The sequence below is a fragment of the Vigna angularis genome, chromosome 1 (genome assembly GCF_016808095.1).
Source record: "Vigna angularis cultivar LongXiaoDou No.4 chromosome 1, ASM1680809v1, whole genome shotgun sequence".
Classification (NCBI taxonomy): Eukaryota; Viridiplantae; Streptophyta; class Magnoliopsida; order Fabales; family Fabaceae; genus Vigna; species Vigna angularis.
In genome coordinates, this window is record NC_068970.1 from 12888195 (window position 1) to 12909910 (window position 21716).

General features: G+C 32.6%; 2 protein-coding genes across 3 annotated transcripts; one reads left to right on the forward strand and one right to left on the reverse strand.

Annotated features, from left to right (window-relative positions):
- Positions 1 to 941: 941 nt before the first annotated feature.
- On the forward strand, positions 942 to 3065 carry LOC108335949 (dof zinc finger protein DOF5.6). The gene is made up of 2 exons (XM_017572187.2): positions 942 to 1249; positions 1744 to 3065. Exons 1-2 carry the CDS (start codon positions 1196 to 1198, stop codon positions 2677 to 2679), a joined length of 990 nt encoding a protein of 329 aa, XP_017427676.1. The 5' UTR covers positions 942 to 1195; the 3' UTR covers positions 2680 to 3065.
- A 2384-nt stretch (positions 3066 to 5449) lies between these two features.
- LOC108347298 (pantothenate kinase 2) lies at positions 5450 to 20163 on the reverse strand. 2 transcript variants are annotated; one of them, XM_017586468.2, is made up of 22 exons: positions 19788 to 20160; positions 19001 to 19210; positions 18807 to 18859; positions 18324 to 18440; positions 17657 to 17776; positions 17457 to 17551; positions 17273 to 17366; positions 16983 to 17114; positions 16259 to 16371; positions 15968 to 16160; positions 14924 to 15132; positions 14797 to 14841; positions 14645 to 14693; positions 12039 to 12121; positions 11107 to 11223; positions 8402 to 8465; positions 8047 to 8193; positions 7791 to 7949; positions 7441 to 7524; positions 6562 to 6756; positions 6395 to 6466; positions 5450 to 5785 (listed from the first exon to the last, which is right to left on the reverse strand). In XM_017586468.2, exons 1-22 carry the CDS (start codon positions 19948 to 19950, stop codon positions 5696 to 5698), a joined length of 2604 nt encoding a protein of 867 aa, XP_017441957.1. In that variant the 5' UTR covers positions 19951 to 20160; the 3' UTR covers positions 5450 to 5695. The 2 variants fall into 2 exon arrangements, with proteins under 2 accessions (XP_017441957.1, XP_052726256.1); XM_052870296.1 differs by lacking the exon at positions 11107 to 11223 and having other exon boundaries at positions 19788 to 20163.
- Between the last annotated feature and the right edge of the window lie 1553 nt (positions 20164 to 21716).

Sequence of the window (21716 nt, forward strand, 5' to 3'; positions counted from 1 at the left end):
CCCCAGTCCAACAATATCGCTATCAATTGAATGACATTACACTCATGGCGAGAACTAAAATAACATATTGTTTCATTATTTCAAAATTCTATTACATAACAGAAAAAGCGAGTTAGGAACATTTTCTATTCTCCTACTTCAAATCACAAACAGGCTTGTAGAATGCTGATATATTAATTAATCAGTACTAAAATTGAAAAGGATCTTGCTTAATTATTCATTTGAAATTTTAGTTCTACTAAAGTCTGCAATTTTGCTCTAATCATCAAACTCTGCATATTTCATTTCTTGTATTTTCATGTTTGAACTACTTTTTGGAAGATACCTTAAATGAATACGTACAATCAAACAAAAAAAGCATGAAAGTAATGGTTAGACAACATTTCTTTTGCTCAGAAGATCAAAATCATGAAGAGAGAAACACAGAAGTTGAAATGAAAAGCTAAGAGAACCATGATTATAATTTAGGCAATAAATAAGTAGGTAGGAAGAGCATGAAATGGAGGGAAAAAAAGATGAAAAACATTAAGGAGGGAGAATGTAGGAATATATGCCTTGCTTGTGGGAGGAGGGAGAGAGGGTCCAGTGCTTTTGGGGTCCACAAGTAGAGTGCTCTTTCGGTATGTGTTCTTTATCGAGGACCCAAATATTCTCACCTAGCTTCTGTCACTTCATTCAGACATCTCTGTAGTGCCAAGTATGTTTGTGTCTGTCTTCTCTACCTCTCACAGTTACCTCTCCAACGGCTACACTTTGCTTAATGCCTATCTCATTCCATACCAACCACTAACTGTCACTGTCACACTCAATATTTATCTGGTCAAGCTGACCTAAGCAGTGGCCCCACATGTTATAAGGGCCCACTATTTTTTGTCACCGACGGGAACTTATCACTCACACCCTCTCTCTATAAAGTACAATATCTCACCGCAACTCATTCCTCTCACCTTTTTCTTCCTTCTTATTCACTGTCACTTCCCAACTAACACTCACATTGTCGCACAACACAATCACACTATACCACGAAACTCATCGGACGACACTGCCTTCCTCAGTTCTTCAACTACACTTTTCTTTCGCTGTTCCAAGCTCATCATACACTACTGCTAACAAGGGCACTTATTAAGATAGTAACAAACTTTGTTCATCAGTACACAAGTTTCCATTTCTCCCAGCTCCTGGATTTTTCTTGTAAATGGGTTTTTCCTCTCTCCATGTCTGCATGAATTCATCAGATCAATGGCTGCAGGTATGCAGGAGTATATCTATGAAAGGAATATGTTTGCTTCTACTTTTCAAAACTCCCGAGAACCATATTGTCATACTGATATATATATATATATGTGTGTGTGTGTGTACTTTCTGTGCGAATTAATGAGTAGTCATTATAACTTGGCATTCCTGCTCTAGTAGTACTTGTTATTTATATTAAGTCTTCAGAGAGTTTTGAGCTTTTAGTTGATCAAGATGTATAGTTAGAATTGTAAAATGTTAACCAAGAAGCTAGTAGCAGCATATGTATGTATATATATGTCAAGTTGCACTATGCAATTATCTGTTTAAATTAAAATGGTTTGCTGCACGAAAGTGAATGGGGGAGTTGGAAACGGACAAGGAAAGAAAGAAGAGTGAGAATTAGCAGAAGAATAAAGAGAATGTCTGAATCCAAAATAAGACAAAATTGACAGTACGCAGCACATTTTCCTATTCATTAATTATTGTTTGCTTTGTATAAAATGTCAGGGCACAATTCACGAGGAGTGTGGGGTGGATTCTTCTTCACCATCTGCCGACATGCTTCCATGCTCGAGACCGATGACAGAGAGGAGGCTAAGACCCTCACAAGAGCAAGCCCTCAAGTGCCCTAGGTGTGAATCAACACACACCAAATTCTGCTACTACAACAACTACAGTCTCTCTCAGCCCAGGTATTTCTGCAAGACATGTAGAAGGTACTGGACCAAAGGAGGCACTCTCAGGAACATTCCTGTTGGAGGTGGTTGCAGAAAGAACAAGAAAGTTTCAACTAAGAAACACAATGACCACCAACCAGCTATTAATCAAAACCAAACACAACCTGCAGGACCCTCTTATATTCATAATCACAAAGATCTTCAACATTCCTTCTTGGATGTGCAGTTTTCCCACCTAAACAATATACTTGGGACTAATGCTGGGGTACTGGGAAACCCTAATTTCATGGATAGTAAGTATAGCATGGGCATACTAGAGAACCCTGGGCATATTGACTTCATGGAAAGCGGGTTGGATGGTATGAATATGATTAGGGGTTCAACTAGGAGTTTGGATGTTCTTGAAAATAGTGATATGAGTGTGGGTGGTGGTGGTGTTGGGCTTGGTGATATGAGTGGCTACAATGGATTGCCATTGAATTATCAAGGTCTTTCTAGTGCAGCATTTGGGAGCATGTCCCTTGATGGAGGCATTAGCAATGTTGGAAGTTATATAATGGACTCTTGCCAGAGACTTATGTTGCCCTATGATGGAGGTCATAACATCCTTAACGGTTCAGTTGATGTGAAGCCAAACCCTAAGTTGCTGTCCCTTGAATGGCAAGATCAGGCTTGCTCTGAGGCTGAAAAAGTGTCATTGGGATATCTCAATGGTTCAGGATCATGGAGTGGCTATGGATCTTCCACAACAAACCCTTTGGTCTAGAGCTAATAATTAATCTCTCTTCTCATGCATCATGCAGAGATATATGATCAAAGGTGGTGATAACCTCTCTCCAGTCTTGGGAAATATGCTTACTGGGCTAATTAATCTGGTTCCTATCCTATATAATTTATTATATTATAATTATTGCTCATAAGCTTTTTGCTATGTATCTATGGTAGTGTTTCTTTCTGCCAAAAAGAGTGTGAACAGGGAAGCTTCAGTGTCAAAATGGACTGCTTTGGTGCATTAATAGCTTTAGATTCTTCTTGTCTTTGTGTGCGCAGAAGCTCTCTGATAGCTTTAGGATTTGTTGTAACATCGAGGATGATATGGTAGTAGTTCTTTTCATGTTGAAGAAACTGTGCAGTAGTGCTATATTATATTTATTTATATGTTTGTAGGCTTCGTTACGTGTCCTTAACTATTCTTGTGCTGACTCCTTGTAACGTTAGAAACCTCAAAATTTCTAGGGCGGAATTGTCCAGAGAATGAATTCCGTTCATATTTAATGAATTTAACTTAATTGTTAAGAAATTTTAATTAGCTGACGATATTAATTAAACGTAAAAAATTATATTCCATTATTTGATTATAACTCTGGGAATACCAAATCAGCTGATAAGTTTTTTCTTTACAAAAAGTTTCTAAGTTTTTAGTCAATGTAATGGTGGCATGTGCTTTAAAAAGTGTTACTTTTAAAAATAAAAAATAGAACCTAAGAAGTTCATTAAGCTTGACAAACTAGTTTTTCTATATGATAATATTACATATATTTATATGTAAATAAATTATATATGATTTAAATTTTCTAAATATAAATTTATTAGTGATCCACTACTATTCATCCCTATAACAACTTATTTATTAGTTTATTTAAATAAACCGGTGTAACGTACCATCTAAAAACATATTTTTCAATCATCAACATCTTCGTTTATCATATTTTATAGGAAAATGTTAGTTTTATACGGCTTAATAAAACATTCATTTGAGACGATTTTTAATAATATAATAATATAATTATGATTTTAAATTAAAAAAATAATATAACTATAATCAAAATATGATTATTTATCCGTGTGAGATGAATATGTTTGTCGGACACAAGTATAGTGCTCTATTCTATATTCCATTCCACAAACATACAACATATTCTTCTACAAAACTACAATAAATGCAAATATTGGATTATTAACTTGCCTTACCTGCACTACATGTGTGTTCTGTTTTATTCAAAGAATCCCTTCACAGCCTTCTATCAACTTTTCAACATAGATAAGCCTTCAAAAGCCCACTCTTACACTAACAAAAACTTACACATCAAGTTCAAAAGTCTTATAATCTTAATCTAGCAACAAATGCCAGAACTTTTCATTTAAGGTTTAACTGCTATTTATAAACGTTATAATTAATTTAAGAGCAACGGTGTCATGACAAACTTTTACATTCATTTGACACAGAATACAGGGTAAATTAGTTATAAAAGTGTAAATTTTTGTATTTTTTCAAGAAAAAAAAGAGTAAAAAGTAAGGAAGGATAGTGTCAAATGAATGTAAAAAATTTAGGTGTGTCAAATAATCAATTTTCTTAATTTATTTTAAAACCTATTAATAAAATATTATTAGATCTTACAAATAAAGTGAACAAAATTAAGACGCATTGAAAATGAAAGATATAAATTCAGTCAACAGCAATTGTTTGTATTTTTTTGTCGGTCTTGCACTAGAAAAATTTCCAAAAAAAAATGTTTATATTTCATATTATTCAAAGGCCTAATAAATAAATAATTTTTTTCTACTACGTAAATCATATTAATTAAAATTAAAATTAAATAAAGATCTTTAAATACCGAAACCATAGTTTTAAACTATAACAATTTTATATATTGATAGTGATATATGTTTTAGAAGGTTAATAATTTGAAATAGTCATGACTCAGAAAATTGGCTAATTTGTGGAGATATCGTGTAAAGATAAGGAGGAAATGTTAGTTGATAGTAGTTTGTTAGTAGAGGAATTTAAACCTCATTCATCTTTTCTTTCAAACTTACCAAATAATTAGTAAAGGAGTTAAATTCGCAACCTCTTCCATCCACAAAGTTATAACTCCCACCTTTTCACTTTCATCTTAGTATACCATCTTTGTAATATTTTATTTAAGTTAAAATAACTTTTGAAAATACATATATTTACTAAACATCTTTGATGGGATGATTTTCCCAATTACAGTAATCTTAAGAATATACTTACCGGAAATATAATTAAAATCCATGAAACAAAACTACTTTCTGTGTTCTATACAAACAAGAGGCAAAAAAAAAAAGGAATGAAATTCTTACTATCTAAATATTATAATTTATAACATAGAAATAGATAAGAAAAGAAACAGAAAAACGCAAGTAAGCCAGATTTTTACGAATAATGAGCATACACAAACCATTAATTTTTACCAAGTTTCGTAATTTTTATGTACCTTCAGCCAGTTTTCACTCAATCTTACTCTTCTAATCTACTTACTACATATAGATGGAACAAATCGGGTACATGATTTACGAAACTTTAATCGAACTAGTTGCTCCATTTTTTTAATCTGAGTTTCACTGCATTACTGAGCATACTAAAATTTCGCATCTTCTTTAGCACAATGAAATTCAAATTTTATAGAATAAAAATAAAATAGCTTAAGGTAAAGAAATCCTTCCTTCAAAGGCACTCTTAATAATTTTTTACATAAAAAGATTTCCAGTCTTGTTTACCCATTGAACCAAATTAAAGAGAAGAATAATTTCTGGTTATAAAAAACACATTCAAAGGCGATCTTAATCATTTAAATTCCTGGGATGAAAGGTTTGAAGTCTTGTTTTCCCATTGAACCAAAATAAAGATAGTGATGATTGTTGGTTATAAAAAGCACATATGGCAAACAATTCTGCTCCCAGAAGATTATTCTAGATCCCCTCCAAGGATGGATGCTATTGACACATTGGACTAGGAGCTCGTATGATATAGAAGCTTTCAGTTAGCCGGCTCGTATTTGCAAATACAGTCGTATATGTTCCCTTTAATCAGCTTTTCAGCAAATCTCTGATTTTTCACCATTGCAAGCTACCATAAATAAGAAAAAGGGAGAGGGAAAGAAATGTGTCAAAATAGCCCCTTAGACGTAAATCCATCTTATTAACAGAATAAGGGACAGTAATAGGCTTCATTAAAAGTATAAAGTAATTAAATGGTGCAGTTTCACATTCATATTGACGTACAATAGTTGGAAATTAAATAGCACATTCGCGACTCTAATACAGAAGTTATGAATGTCATAGCAATGAAAGAAGAACCCATTAAAATGTCATAAATCTGAAGATATGAATCTGCAATAAGGTTGCCTATAAACTATGATGATTGGATTAAGTATTGTTCAGAGGCGGATGCACAAAAAAAAAGAACTAAAAAATGCGAGTATGAGAAGACTGACAGTATATGCATAATCACAGATATGGCAGCGTGATAAAGACTTTGCATTTAATGAATCCTAATGAGTTCAGGAATTCACGCAACAACCAAAGCAGATAAGTTTTCAACATGGTCATGGATAAGAGAACAAGAAATCCTAGAGAAGAATTAGAGTTAACTAAGTAACTATACCATGAAACACAGATAAAAATGCCAAATTGAAATTCAGCTGACTGACAGTAAGTATAAGCTACACGAGCTTACCTTCAAAGCATCACACTTAAACCGGGCATTCAGATTGGTATGAAGAGCTCTACCCATCCCTTCCAAAATTATCTGTTCAAGAGAGAAAGCTCAATTATAATAATATGCATCATGATTTCATTACATCCATATTAATGTTATTAGATAAACAGAATTGTTCTCCCCACCAAATCGGCATCTTTTGCAGCAGCAGCCAGCTCAGAGCTGACCTGCCTAAAGTCTATACAAGGGCTACCACATCCATTCTCAACAACCATCAAGGGAACGGAAGACGAATTTTCTCTAGGACTGTCCAAGGTAGTATTCATTGCATCAACAAGCAAGCCACCAGATTCAGCAGCTCGCCTAAGAATGTCACAGTGCTGTAAGATAGAAGAATTAGTTCAATGTTTTAACTAATTCATGATCATCACAGATACTGCGGCTGAGGTGAAGTAAAGAAATTGACAAAAACAATTAGTTCAATGATATCAGAATCTTCCATTAACACTTAATAAGGTACCACAGCAAATACTTTCTTTTACCAATGATGCTGAAAGAGAAACACATGAGTTGACACTGAAAAAATGTTCTATAAGTTATAACCATTGTTGTTAAAATCACGTAAATGCTTGCCTACTTGATCATTTAACTTGTAAGGGAAAATCTACAAGACAAGAAAACAAATTGCATTTTATAAATTTATACAACTGTTTATTTGGATTAAAGAACACAAAAATTAAAGGGAAGATCACGAAGTGAAGAAGAAAAAAATTAGTCAACTAAAATATGGCAGTGCTACAAACACAGATGTTTACATAAAATGCCCCTTCGTCGGAAAACTGTGCTTTACATAACTTCATTGCATGCCAAATTTGTGTTCATAGAGATTTATATGCTAGGAATTTAGTGAGCATGAAATTTTACCTGGAAAACATTAAAAAGAAAAAAAAGAAAGTGGTAACTAATTAATGGTAAAGACATTCATATAAATCTTACAAGGGAATGCTCCAACGTCACAAATATTACAGAGACGAACAGGTTGAAGTTCATGAAAATACACAAACCTTGGCAGCCTCAGCAACAATGTCAGGAAGCTCCATTGCAGTCACATCATTCAAAGCAGGAAGGGAATTTGCAACCAGGACCACCTGCACTCACCCATTATATATTCGAAATACACACTCATAGGCATAGGATAGGACCAATTATATGAATATTGATTTGATTCATTATTGCATTACCCCTGTTTAATTGTCTACCTAGAGAACAAACGTAATTCTTTCACATTTATACTAAATCAAGACACCACTATTAAATTCATGGTTCATGAGTAGTTAAAATTCAGATGAGTTCATTTCCTGCGTGAAAATCCATTCCATTATACAAATTCAAATTTTCTCCAATAAAAACTCACTTCAGTACCACGACGGAGGAGTTCTCGTGCCAGGGGAAGCATCCCAAGAACAATGTCAGCACCTGAATTATCCACAAAAAGTAAAGCTCTTCTATGTGGTGGTGGTTTCTTGTTCCCAGTTCCTAATATTCTCTCCTTAAAGACATCAAAGTCATCCACCTAGATGGAAAACAATTAGCTTAATATTCAACAATCAATCATGATAATAAATAAGAAATCAAATACCCTCATCATGAATATGTTGAACAAAACCTACTCGGCAGGGTCTCTGCATTTTGTTGCGACTCATTCTGTAAATTTCAATAATAGTTCCTTTATTATAGAGATCCACACATGCACGAGATCCCCAATCAAAAATGTTTGCAGCAAGAACACCTTCAATTAGAGTAAGTAGTCTTGTTTCCTGAAACAAATAAGACTTTCAACCAACATGATTTATGAGAAAAAAGGGTGACTTAGGGGCCTACGACTATTGATTCAGGTACATTGTCACGTCCACTCACGTGAAAATGTATGTTAGTTGCATATATCATCCACTACACTAGAAAGAACAAATATTGACTCCTACCACCAATTTTTATTCCGAGGATTGTAGTATTAGTAAGGCATACCTCATCCAGACTATCAAGCTCCATCAACAAATCAGGTAAGACTGCAATTGATGCCTCATTTTCCCTATCATAGATATAAAAATAACAAATTTAAGTGATCAAGAATAAGGACGTTATGAGGATAATGTAGGTCTAATGATAACGTTAACTATGTTAACATTGATAGCAGGGAAGTCCTCTTCTTTTATTTTAGATTTGATTTGTAAGCCTAAAGCTTGTATCTTTTACAATGCAGCAATGTGCGATTAGATATATAAATCAAAAGACACTTTGGTTTTTATCTTGAATTAAATCCTTTGCATATCCATCCGTATAAACTACAAACAAAAGAAAAAAAATCAAGGTTTTCCTGTCGACTCTAGTCAAAATGGGTCCAATCAGGGTTTTGGTAATGAAACACAATACATCTAAACAACTTTTTTGCCAAAATTAAAATAAACCAAATTATAAACAAGTTCCAAAGAGGAAAAATCTTTCAATTAAGAAAATAAGGATATGCAACGAAAGCAGGATAGTGAGATCCCCAGGATCAACCCAAAAGAGCATATTTTGATTTCCAAATGCTTTTACGATGTTTAGAATATTCGGATTTTTAGATGGGGATGCCCCTGATAATATTCTGTTAGAGTTTCATTTTCTTGAATTTCTAATTTTAAATAAGTTTTACACTGATATTTTTATTGTTGAACATTTTATCTTCTATGATTTGTTTCAGTTAGTTTAAATTTCAAGTAAATCCAATGATAGGTTAGATATTTTAGGGATTTCAAATTGTTATAAGCCTACGCTTGCATTCTCATATATCTGAATTATTATTTTCCTTCATCTTTAATCTCTGGTAGGTTAGATATTTTTATTTTACAAACTAGTGATTTGTAAGCTCTAACAATTACAAAGCTAACAGACAAATGTCATGCAAAAAAGCAAAAGGGTCTCAATGAGAACTGGTAAAATGATTGAAAGAACCTTTCGAGCGAAATATAATGGCAGGTGTTTAACACAATCATCCAGCAACAAAGGGAAAATTGAAGATTCTTCTATAAAAAGGAAAGTTTTTTTATTTGTTTTCATCGCCAAAAACTAATCATAGGGAAGAAGAATGCTTGTACAAAGATAAACCTTTTTTCACTAACTTTTGCAAAAAAAACTTGGTCATAATGAAAAAGTATTGCAACTTGAAGAAAAAACAACCTGAGTAATAGAACATATGACAGGAAAGATTGATTGAAAAAAATAACAATGATGAGTATTTATTTGTGGCATCAAAAGAACTCAGCTCGCATGGATTGAATATTTGGCTTATTTGACCTGCACTAATCACATGACAAAATGTTTTTTTTTCCTCCATTGACAAGTCAGTTCAACCAACAGTCAGTTGGGAAATGGCAAATTTGTGCAAGCCAAAGGAAAAAGAATAACTTTTATATCAACCAAGAATTATCTGATAATTGTCACAAATGTTCTCTACATTCCAAAACTGGAAAAAAAAATCCTTAGTGTGGCACAATGGTTAGAAGTGAATTTGAAGTCTCTTTCAAAGGAAAGCATTGTTTTATCAATGACGAACATGGAGTTGGAAATGGTTTTTATGTGCATTTGGATATAATTGAAGATCATGACTATGGACAAAATTGATGAAAGATTGTGTCACATAAACTTGACATCATTAAAGTTCATGCTAGATATATTTGAGATGAAAAATCTTGGCAGATGGTCTTTAAAGACAGGAGTTAAATTAAATTATATGATGACAATAATTTAAGTCAAAATCTTTATTGGCAACTTGGTACTAAAACATTTATGATATCAAGTTTGAGAGTTCAAACTCGGAATTTCCATGGCAAAGTTCAAAAAGGAATGTACAGTTATGGGAGTTTCCTTTACTTGAATTTTAAATAAGTTTCAGATAGTGATTTTGGTATTGTTGAAGATTATTTGTTTCAGATAGTTAGTCTAAATTTCAAGTAAATATAACGGTAGGTTAGATATCTTAGTGATTTCAAATTGGTTACACACATAAGTATTCTCATTTATTAATTTGACTGAGTATTTCCTTCATTTTAAATCTCAGTATTCTTCTCAGCAAGTTCCACTGTTTCTATATTTTTATTACATAAAATATTTCCAACATATTCATATTGAGTCCAAGCAGTACCAAAATCCAAAGTTCACAATTTGACCTCTGAAGGAGATTGGGATTTTCAGGTGGATTTGTCAAGAGACCTCTCCCAAAGAATGAGTAAGAAACAGAAAATAAAGTGTAGACCGGAAAGAAGAGCCAAGAGCTCAATCCTTCCCTTTTTTTTCTAATTATACTGAAGAAGTTAATTCAACAACATCTCCTTATATAACCATTTGATAACAGTGGAACATGCATTCTACATAAAATTCAGTGAGCCAGAATAATTCTAATGCATTGCATCATGTCAAACAACTAGCTGACAGACACTTACATCTAGAATCCAAGTAAAGATCTCATCCACATGGTTCAACGAAGATAAATGAGAAAAATAAGTAAACCCTTTCCACAACGCACTTTCCAACAAACCATTATTGGATGAAATATATGTAACGTAAGTACACTAAATGAAGCAAGATCCACTCCTTATTTCATAGAAACTACTTGCATTTCGTTAAATAATAAAAATGTGTTGGAAAGGAACATGCCAGAGAGTGTATTTATAGGATTTTTCAAATATAATTACCTCTGCTTTATACTTATATAAGCATCAAAAAAATGGAATTCCCTCAGGCACTCTTCCCTCATTTCCAGTAGTCTGGCCAGGCCTAACTTGCCGTATGCAGCAGGTTCCTCCCTTAACCTATTCAGTTTTTGTGTAAGTTAATCAGTTAGAAGTGTATTGCCAACCAAAGTTAATAGTTTTAAATACTTATTGATCTCAATGTTTGTTATGTTGACAAATATGGTGCAAAAATGCATCCACATATAACTGAAATTTAATGCTTTTATTCCAGATATGCCATAATCTACAAGAATAAGAGGGTCAGAGACCAGTAAACTTATCAGGCCTGGAAAAGTGACAGAAAAATAAGTTATTCATAGTAAGAGAGAGTAATGGAGCATAGATGAAAACAATCACATAGCTGATCATATGAATAAACAATTCACTATAAAACATACTAATCTGACCATGCTTAGAATGTCAGAGGTAGTATAAACATGAAAGTCAAAACTCAATTTGTCATCATCGGGAAAAAGGTAAATGATAGCCATCAAGAACCAAATAGCACGTTATGCATTAAAAATGTCATTTCCTTAAATTATCATTTTATACTCAACCAGGTCTTTTTGTTCACAGGCTTTCATTAGAGAAGTGTTGGTGGAGGGTTAAGATAGGGAAAGACCAACAGCAGAGTCAGGGAGTTCGGCAACCAAAGTTGATTTTAATATACTTTTTTCTTGATGAGTTTCTGAAAAACCATCAATTACATTGGTGGAAAGCTTCACTCACTAAAATCCTTTTAAGTTAAAACTAATCAAATTGATTCCGCAACAAGGATCAAATAAATGGTTTTTACAAGAAATTAAAACTAATGCAATTGATCAACCATAAAATTATTAAATAGTAACAATAGGAAGGAAGCCACGAAAACAGCAACATCATGTCAATGTTACCTAGTCAGGTGGGCAGAAAATGCACGTGCAAAAGCATCACCCCTTCTTTTGGCATCATCAGTCCCACCTTCACTAGCTACGGCCTAACATATTTTAGTAAGGATATCAAATGTATGGATTGAGCGTAATCAAATCGAATTATATTGGATGCGTTAAAAATAAACCATCATCCATAATCCATTAAAAAGTTCAGTTCATCCGTAACTTGTCTAATAAGAAACTATCCAACTCATTCATTAACCATTTTTTATAGATGGAAATCCAATCCACCCATTTAAATTATATTATATCATATTCCTTCCAAAAAAAATATTTTTATAAAATAAAGTTCAATATTTATTCACAATTTTGTATCAAACAATGTGGAAGATTTGTTCCTTGGATGGAGACTTATGCTCAACCAATGAACTTTGGACTACTGGACCCTATGAATTAGAAAAGAATGTTGGATAGTTCACTATCCATCTAATAACAAATAGTAATCCAGTCCAACTAATCCATTGGTTTTTGTTCTATATTTGGAGGTCTGGTAAGATTACAGTCGGATGGTTAGTGGATTAATAGATTGAATTATACTTACGTTATATATCGAATATTGAATATTTTTCAACTCTTCAAGATGTTAAATGTGTTTATGTTTTTATTCAATACTTTCTTTATAAAAATGTTGTGAGGATTAGTGGAAGGATATAGCAATCATTCAACCAAATAGGTTAGGGGTTTCTATCCAACCACCAACAAGCACAACACATTCCACAAGACTGGTACCAGAGCAACTACACTAATCACTCCATACTACCTACAACACTGCGAAGGCCAAAGCTCAAGTGATGACATTTAACACTAATAAAATCATAATTACTAAACAGTTTTTAAGTGTTTCACTGATTCTCGGATTAATAGTCATACATTGTATATGCCCAGCTATTAGATATATGTAAGCCTCCTTGGCATTTTTGGCAAATGCTCCTGTCGCTAAATAGACAAAAAGAAGACCAAAGGAAGCACCAATAAGAAGAGTGGATTACACAGTTTTCAGTCTTGTGAATAGGAGAGAAGGAGATCAAAAAGAACTTTGGAGGAAGTGGTCAAGAGAGATCTCATGCCAAGTAATATTCCTAAAACTTTGGTTTTTGACGAAGCCAAATAGCATCATATGATCCATGCAACAGCCTTATCTGGTGAGATAAGGTTTTGCTGTTGTTTGTTGTTAGTCTTGTCATCCAATAAGCTTTGAGCATTATATATATATATATATATATATATATATATATATATATATATATTATATTATATGTAGTTTATGGGTCACGCTAACAAGCCCTAAGGGCATTGACTAAATGCCTTAACTTCACATTAACAAGCGCTTCTAATTATCTGGAAAACAGATATTGAATATTTTTGTAGTTTCATCTTTTTTATACAACAAATGTCCTTTTTTCAATGACAAATTTCTATTATTTTTTTTTACCAGTGCCTTAAGGATCCTAGCATTTGTCATAATTTATTTCATACCCAAACTACTTAGAGAGGAGAAAGCAAAGTCCAGTTACATTTTGTGTGAGTATATATATGTGTATGAGTGTGTATAGGGTACAAACCTCACTTCATGAACTAGCTTTTGGGGAGAATTAAGCCAAGTTCAAATTTTAAGACTTATATTGCTCCCTTTTTTAAGGGATAGCAGGATCTTTTTCTTCTTCTTTGCTATGCTAATTTCGAAGGTAAGGTTGTCAGGTTTTTTAAAGAGAGATTTCAACGTTAGACATGAAAAGAGACTACTGAGAGGGATGTAAAAATACAAGTAATTCGAGATCTTGAAACTAGGACTTGACTTGTGAAAAAGATTAGATGTTCAAGTTTGACTTATTTATTAATAAGCTTAAGTGAAAACTTAGAGTTGCCTTGTTAAAAAAAGTAAAATATAGCTCTGTTTATTCGGCCCATGCATAATTTAATTATTTTTGCCTCTTACTTTAACATTATCTTTTTTTTGTTTAATTTTAGCTAAAAAAAGAGAAATGATAAATATAAGTTATTTTTAATAAAAATTATTAGTAGAAGAATATATAAAACTGTTTTCATGAAAATTATATAAATGAGCTATTCACAAGCTCTTGATGTCAACTGTTTAAAACTTGAGTCCGGTTAACTTAAATAATCAAGTATAATCTCAAGCTTAGGCTTTTTATTTAACTAAACAAACAAGTAAATCACGAGTCGGACTCGGACCCAATTAGTTCGCAAATAGCTAAGGTTCGTTTCACCCCTAGGTGAGACTAAGCTTCTTGGTAAAATTTTGCCTTGATGCTTATGTTCATCGGTTTGTTTAAAGAGGAAACCCGATCTCATGCTTTGCTTTGTATTTTTCTTTCTTTATTCTCTTGTAAGTTTTATATGATATATTGACATGTGTAAAAAATATTATTACTCATTTAGTATCAGTACAGTTAAAAGGATACGTTTTAACTTTTTCATATGCAGAACATAGAGTTATACGGATAGATTTCCTCATCAGGTGCAAGGATATTCTGTCTACTACCATTGCGACGTATGAAAAGAAAAAGGATGATAGAAGTCTAGTTGTTTTAAGACAGAACTGTTACCTTGGCCATAAGATCAGGCAAGTTTTCCGACAAAATTTTGAACCAATACCTACACAGATACAAATTTTGCATTAACCACAGAAACCAGGCACTTGAGACAACTGAAGCCTCGATTTGCAATGAAACTAAAAAAATTACAATATTGTGCTCACTCTAATTCACTGTGATCTGAGAGATCAATAGTATTAGGTTCATACCTGTGGAGATATAAGTCATGTTAAGAAATAAACTAATACAATACTGATAACAGAAAGCCAATGTGTTGAGTATGATACATACATTTTCGGGTCTGCTAATAATGGAAACACCTCTAAAGTGGGTACTAGATGAAGAACACCAACATTTAGAGCACTAGCATCAGACCGCAGAATACTTCCTTTTGACAAAGGAACTTCAAAACCCCCAAGTCCAGTGGTTCCAGGACGAGTCATTGGGACAGGGGCAGTGATCTCAGTTCCCTTCTGCAGAAATTTCTCCATCCAAGAAATCTGCACTAGAATTGCTAAAATTATAAAATCTCCTAACAGATTAAGCTGCTTCTACAAATAAGAAAAATAACAAAAAAAATGCCTCAGGATGGGCATATCAGTTTCTAGGACCTCTAAATTCAGTCAAAATCATGCAATCAAGCTGGCAATGGCAAGTATTCAAAGTTTTTCACCACCTATTGGTTTATTAATTCATTCATTCAAGAGCTTCAAAATGAGTCATGGAACAGGCAACTGATAAACTTCAAAAATACAAGACAAAGGAAAAGACACACACCTCTAAATGCCAAGGACCAGAAATTTTTAGGGATTTATAAGAACAATAATCAAATTTAAAATATAAGCAAAGAAAAAAAAGTTTCTTTTTTCACAAATTCAAATCATCATAAATATTTACTAACTGACAAGGATGTTGACACAGTTAACAAATTTTTCACTCCTTTCTTTTTCACATTTAATGCCTTTGTCCATATTTAAAAAGATTTTAGTGTCTTTAGTGGATAGACAAATATTCCAATTCCATTGAATATGATTCCTTCCCACGGATTGTCATTCAAATTTGTAGATTCCACATTTTCTGAAAAGACGAATTATTCAGAGAATCTCACTAGTGGACTTACTTTATTAATTTCTTTATTGCTTTAATAGAAACCTGAGTCCGAACACTATATTGGGACATTCTTGATGGTAACAAGATTGATAGCCAAAAAAATTCATTCCTATTAATTTAGCTTAAAATTAACACCATAACTAAAAGTTAGAACACATTTAATTGGATCATTTTCTCAAACAGATGATCAGCAAACATTAAGGTTTTCCAATTCTTCTCCCTTGCCTTCTCATTCAAATCCCTGAGTGGGGGACCATGAATATTGCCTCCCGTATATGGAGCACCCATTGGGAATCTTTCAACTAATTGATGCACCATGAGATCATCTAAACCATGCTTTTCGTAGCTCATAAATGCACCTAATGCTCCCAGAAATCCTTCATGTCGCAAAAACATTGCTTGTGCAGCTCCATTAGACCTGAATGACAAATATATAGATCTTGACAAAATATAACAATTAAAAGAGCAAACATATAAATGATTTTGTTACATTATGTCATTATAAAATTTATGTACCAGAAATGAATTGCAAAAGAAATAGCATCCATGGTATAGGCATGACCCCGTATAAAAAATCCTCCAAAAAATATTCTCTTCAACCCAAATCGCAATGCATTTAAGTAGGCTATCTACAAAGAAGAGACAAAAAGAACACAATTCGTGAGCTAAACGATGGAAGAACAGATATATCCTGATAATGCCAGAAAGCATGATCTAGAACTAGTGTCATGCATCATCCTCGTTATTAGATATGTGAGTGTCCCTATTCATGTCTTTTCTCGTAGCATGTGGATCAAAAGAACATTTTTCTAGAAAATATTTCTAATGAAAAGAACATATTTCAAAATCAGCAAGCTGTCATTTAAAATTTAACCAAATTAGAGATCTGCGGTTTCTGAAAAAATTAATGAAATCTGTTAAGATAAAATGAATAGCTATTTCACAACAAAATATAAATGTTTTAAGCACTTTTATGGAGAAATTCTGTCAAAGATACATGTTTTCATTATTTAAATTGATATTTAACAATATTCAATTAAGAATACACGGAATTGCATATTATCTGTGCGTCTAATATTTCCAAAAGGTACTCAAGAGTAGAAAATAACACAGTTACAAACATGAATAAGCTGAATGAAACAGTAAAAACATGAGCCCAAATGTATCACAAATTGCATGCACTTTTCCAGCTTGATTTATTGCTGTTAAAAAGATAAAATTATTACAACTGTAAGCTCACTTGGGCAATATTGTATGATATCATTCGCAAAAGAGAGAGTGATATATCTTCAGGTCTGTAATCTTCAAGCCCCTTTTTTTCGGAGGTAGCCTTGCCAAAACTTGAAGCAATGGTAGAAGCTGATAGGCCGATCTAGGGTAATTTAATAACAGTAAATACTGAGTTGTCATTGATAAAAAAAGAATATCAAATGACTCATATCAATACAATCCAGAAGTTAAGTAAATTTAGACCATTTTTTCTTTTACATGGATAAATATCATGTGGCAATGATCAATTGAAAAATATACCTTAGCATAGTCCATGCCACCATAAATGTCCCCAACAAGCATGTCAGTATTTCTATTATCTCCTTTCTGACTCAGCTCAAGTAATTCATCAAAGCTGGAAGTCATTTTAATAAACCCTTTTGTAATAGTTCAAATATAGAAGTTGATAAAGGGTAAAAAACTGGAAAATCATCAGAAAAATGACCTCTCACACTTTGTTAACAGCCTACCCAAGCCCCAATAAGTACCACCACCAACATTAGTCCCACTGATCCTCTCAAATTTTCCATCCCCATCAACCTGTGTTTAGTCGGATTAAGATAATGGATTACCACCAGTTCGTCTTGATAAAAAACACACCAAAGAAATCAGAGTTAAATAAAATGAGGAACTAAACAAATATACCTTGATCATGCTAACACCAGATCCAATATTAACTAGAAGATATGGAAACAAATCATTAGGGTCAATTTGAACAAACTCTTTCTGGCCCTCCATGTGCGTAAAAGCTTCATGACGAATCGCCTACTAAGAAGTGATACAGCATTTAATTAGTAATCTTCAATATAAGTAGAGAGAAGGGCAAAAATAGATCTCAAATATAGAAAATAGAGTTGTCAGCTATAGCTATATAAATTAAGTGAAAAGTTAAACTCTAGTCTTATTTTCCTTGAACTAATTCACCAATAAAACAATGAATCAATGAGTTTGAATAAAATTTAGATAAGGTTTTCCCTCACTCTGGTGGAAGTGATAGCATGCCAATCTTGGCAATTGATCGACTTTCTACCTTCTTAGACAAGGGGAAGCACTATAAACTGTCTAAAGAAAGAAATGTAAAAAAGATAACCCTTTTTCTTTGATTATTTATCAGAATAAATAAGGAGTACCTAGTTGCAGTGGTCTTATCCTTATTATAAGTATCATGCAAGGAAAGGAAATTATGCATATAGACTTGACCTGCAAATACATTTCAACTCACAAGATGGTCTTGTCACTATCTGTATTATTTGTTTAAGATCATTCTTAAACAATTACAAGAGAAACAGGTAATTTAAAGAGTTGGATCCACCTTCAGCAAGAAATTTGCTCCTGCCACAAGACAGCTCATTTCATCTTCTTTGTCGAGAACAAGTCCAAGTCTTTCTTTGAAGAGGTCAGCAAATTTGTGTGCTCCACCACCAGTAGCCTTTGTCACAAGATGAATCCATTAATGGAGTATTCCAATTGCAATAACACCAAACAAGCACTAATGAACTACACAATTATAACAACAGCTCCTTTAAAATCAAGTGCTATAAGCAATACCAGAAACAAAAGGAAACATCTTTGATGTTCATCATTATACAAAAGGGAGGAGGGTGGAGGCTGATTATCATTTTCCCAATAACTACTTTCAAATGTGATAAGCAAAACATAGATTATAGCCGTTGTGCATGCAAGCACAAGCCAAAATGAAACAACGAGTGTTTTGGAGATTTACTATATCCCTCCAGCACAAGAAAAAATAGCCCAGCTTCTGAAAATGTAGAAATAGTCAGAGAATCCAAGTTACCTTAATTATGGCATTTGATTCAGTTGAGCCATCAGAATAACGAGATTCCCCTCCTGTAAACCAGAAAAAATCAATAATCTTGAATCTATTAAGTTCTGAAAGCAAATAAACTAACACATAAGACACAACAAAGTTACAGGTAGAGAAGAGACAGATAAAACATAAAAGAAGAAAATTGAATAAGATAGTAATACCACCGAAGTGAAGCTTTTTTGAAGAAATGAAGTCTAAGCACTCGCTAATCTTCCGAGTCTCAAACTTCACAAAATGAAGCCTTCCACCAAGAATAGGATAGCTTCTCCTGTTACTGGGAAATCCCAGTCTATTCTTCACATTTCTCATCCTTTTATCATTGGTTGATTGATCTTGGTGTCTTGAAAAGTACACCAATTTTATAAGAGATCCTGCCCATAAATTTCAATAACCATAAGATCCAGCCATCCTTAAATACTAACAACCTTTTTCTTTGAAATTAACAAGAAATTTAAGAGTCGCACATCAGTGGGGGAGAATCTACCACTGCTACGGTTCAATCGTTTTTTCATTATTTGTTTCCCCTCGTAAGAGGATGATACAACACAATGAAAGATTGCAGAGAGCTGGTTACGTTCAATGTTTTTTTTAAGATATCATAGGTATCCTCCACAGCGGAAACAAGCATCTTTGAACTGGATACAATCATTACAGGTGGCAAAGCTCTCGCTCCAAAACTTTAGAATTCAAACTTGAAATCATTACAGGTGGCAAAGCTCTCAGGAAACGTTTGAGTTGAGAGAGAAAGTTGAGCATAAATTATAATTGTTTTACATAATTTACAAAACTGAGTATAAAACATAGTAAGCAGTGGACAAATAAAAGAAAGGCTTAAGCCACCACTATCATCACGCTTCCACCACCATCTATCACTTCACATCAAATATAACTAAAACGAAAACAAGTTCTAAATAAGGAACGGAAACACGAAATATGAATCTAAACTACCTCCAATGTCAAGAGCGAGGTACGATATATCATGAGACTGATTGGGTAGCAAAATAGATGGATACTTCTCTTCCACGTTTCCTTGAATTTCTGCTTTGCTGAGATCCAGCAATTGAGGCCGCGAACTCGACCGGTGCATTGAACTGTTACCTGTGTGCGCCATCTCTCTCTCGCACACTCTCTCTCAGAGTCTCTAAGTTTGAACGACAACTTCAATGCTTTTTCTGCTCATGAAACGCAAGGAACTGTCACTAACAGATGACCCATTCTGCTTGACCACGGTAATGTAGTCAACCCCACCAAACCACTACATCCTTAACCTCACCAGACCGCTACCTCAATTTCAAGCCACGTGTGGACGCTACACTGGATCAACAAACGTAATTTTCACCCCTTCCCTCTTTCCCGTGAAAATAAAATAGTTATTAATTACAAATTACACAACTGAAACCCTTTTTAATTCATACAAGCAAATTTCTCTAATTAGATGGACTGAGAAATATCATTTCAAATTTTGTAAATGGGAATTTTAGTTTCATACCCCACCATGATAAAATCTTAAGCTTTATTGGCTTCAAATCCAATTACTTATTTTATGTCTTGTGGGAGTTTGATTCTTTTTCACCACAGGATGAGTAGGAGCTGGATTTGGGGAAAGGTAAAGAACTAAAAGAAAATTGCCATTTTTAATATGTGTTATTCAAGATTTGGCTTCTACAGGAAGATGTAAATTGAAGTAATTAATAATATTATGTGAAAGGTTTACACAATAAAAATAGTAAAAATAAAATGAATTATTATAACAGTTTAAACTGGTAATCAAACAGAAGTTTCTAAAAATAAATTTAGATATACTTATTATATAAACTTATTTAAATAAATTTATTTACACAAGTGAAAAAATATAAAATTTTTAAGAAATAAATAAAAGATATTAAAAATTAGGTTAAAATCACTATATAATTCTCCTGTATTCTCCTATTTGTATTAGAATCTTCGATTAGTTCTTGGTATTTTAAGTAGTCTCTTTATTTTTGAAAATGTGAAAAAAATTTAGTTTTTCCTATCATAGACGACGTTACTTAATGTTACACGTGGTTTTTATTTTTAATTCTTTTAATTTTTAATTTCCTTTTACTTTGTCACATGTCATAAATAGTGTTAAATAGTGTTAGTAACATGAATCTTAAAATTTTATATGACACTTTTTATATATAAAATAAAAATACTAAATTAATATTTTTCATATGACATATTTCCTAAGAGTAACCTGTGACACGTTATACTATCTTGTCATACTATATTTGTCGTGATCCTCGTTTGAAATGTTGTCTAGTTTGTTTTGTGAAAAAAAAAACAAAAAATTAAAAGATTGATACATGACATTGAATTAACATTATGAATAGTAACATAAATTATTGTATCACATTTTAAGAATATAAAAATGTCACTATTAAAATGTAAGAACCGAGATCCAAACAAAAATATAAGGATCATCTAATGATTTTAACTTAAAAATTATAAAAAAATTTAAAAAATATAAACAAGATTAAAATATTTTATATAAAAAACATAAAATTTATATTATTGTATTATTTTGCATTTGTAATAATTTATTAATTAAAATACTAATTTAGTCCCTGCTTTTTTTTTGTCAATTCAATCTTAATATTTTTTTATAAGTCTCAATTGTGGTGAATTTTTTTCTCTAACGTTGTTAAAATAAACAACGTACATCGTGTGTCATTTTTTTTTATTTTTAAATTTTTAATATTTTTATCATTTTTTAATTATTAAAATGTTCACTACTACGTGACAATACATATATAAAAGAATAAATCGTCTTCAAAAACAAAGAAGACAACATTAATTGTGTAAAAATATTACTATGAAAATAACTAATAATATGTTTTTTTTCACATAATTAAT